The sequence below is a fragment of the Bison bison genome, unplaced genomic scaffold (genome assembly GCF_000754665.1).
Source record: "Bison bison bison isolate TAMUID 2011002044 unplaced genomic scaffold, Bison_UMD1.0 scf7180017856666, whole genome shotgun sequence".
In the NCBI taxonomy this organism is placed as follows: Eukaryota; Metazoa; Chordata; class Mammalia; order Artiodactyla; family Bovidae; genus Bison; species Bison bison.
In genome coordinates, this window is record NW_011487239.1 from 1,869 (window position 1) to 3,178 (window position 1,310).

At 34.1% G+C, this 1,310-nt stretch overlaps 1 protein-coding gene across 1 annotated transcript in view; it reads right to left on the minus strand.

The window, feature by feature from the left end:
* Positions 1-732: 732 nt before the first annotated feature.
* LOC105002808 (rho guanine nucleotide exchange factor 6-like) overlaps positions 733-1,310 on the minus strand; it is a 14,780-nt gene continuing 14,202 nt past the window's right edge. Inside the window, exon 7 of the mRNA XM_010859632.1 lies at positions 733-980. Coding sequence (XP_010857934.1) covers positions 903-980 — 78 coding nt within the window. The 3' untranslated portion in view covers positions 733-902. The remainder of the gene's footprint in view (positions 981-1,310) is intronic.

Sequence of the window (1,310 nt, forward strand, 5' to 3'; positions counted from 1 at the left end):
CACAATAAAAATGGCTCCAAGAATGGCATGGGCAAGCTGCAAATACAGGAGGCCAAGTGCCTTTAGGGTACCATCTGGAGGGATGGTAATGGGTGTCACTCCTAGAGAAATAACACTACTCCTAACTGGGTTTATCCTCCCCACTGATACAATTTTAAGGGAATGAAATAACAATTATAACTATTAGTGGGGTATAGACCACTTTTCAAAGAGCTTCAAAACTAAGAAATTCTCCTTAGCAACAGTCCCACAAAGAAGAATATCAACTTCCATTTGCCAGACAGGAAAATTAAGGCAGAGAGACTAAATACAGTCCCTGTATTCAGAGAGAATAGCCAAATGAAAGATTTCCTGATAAATAATTCGGGGTTACACGTAATGTACTTACAGCCAAGCAAGGCATATTTTTAATTAGCAGATAAAAGATATATGAATTGTTGGATTTGCCATATGAATAACCAGAAAGTCTAAAAAGTGCTCATTAAATATCCGAGTAAATAGTGATCATCTTATTCCAACCTCCCATGCAATATATATACAGGATGAATGGATAACAATTGCTACCTTACAAATAAATGTGACAAAGAATTTAATTTCTTCCTGTTAGCCTCAGTGATCTCCTTAGAAAGCAGACAGACATGAAAAACTCACATGTGACAAAAATAACAGGAAAAATAGAAATAGCAAAAAAAAAAGCCCATGGAAAACAGACATTTTACATGCTATTTCTATTTTTCCTGTTATTTTTGTCACACGTGAGTTTTTCATTTTTGTACATATTTCCTAAGAGCCTGCTTTTTTGAAGAAAGTACTTACATGTCAGAAATGTTATCTTCATATTTTAGCTACCAATTATAAAAAGGGACAAAACAAGCATAAAGGAAAGCTTCATTCATCAAAGATTACAGCACAGCATTAAATGATGTCACCGTACACCAAAGATATTGTTCTACCCTTACCTTTAAGATATAAGACATCCTCTAAAGTGAATATGTAAAGAAAGAGAAGATGAGCGTGAGAGGTCGATGGTTATAGTGACCAAATCCATTTATCAATAATTCTAAAACAACATTTGAAATGTTAGTGTTATCATAAATTACACAGAGAGAATATCATCATGTTTCCCACATTAGTTTCAGATGCAATATCGTCATGCAAAAGCCCAAGGAATACAGTTCTGTGAAGAATTACAAATGCTGAAAATTACTGAAATACACACTATATAGTAAGAACATATTAATAACTCACTTCTCCCAGCAGAAACAAAGTGATCATGCCTTAGTTTTAATGGATTAGTTCTGTGAAGGATT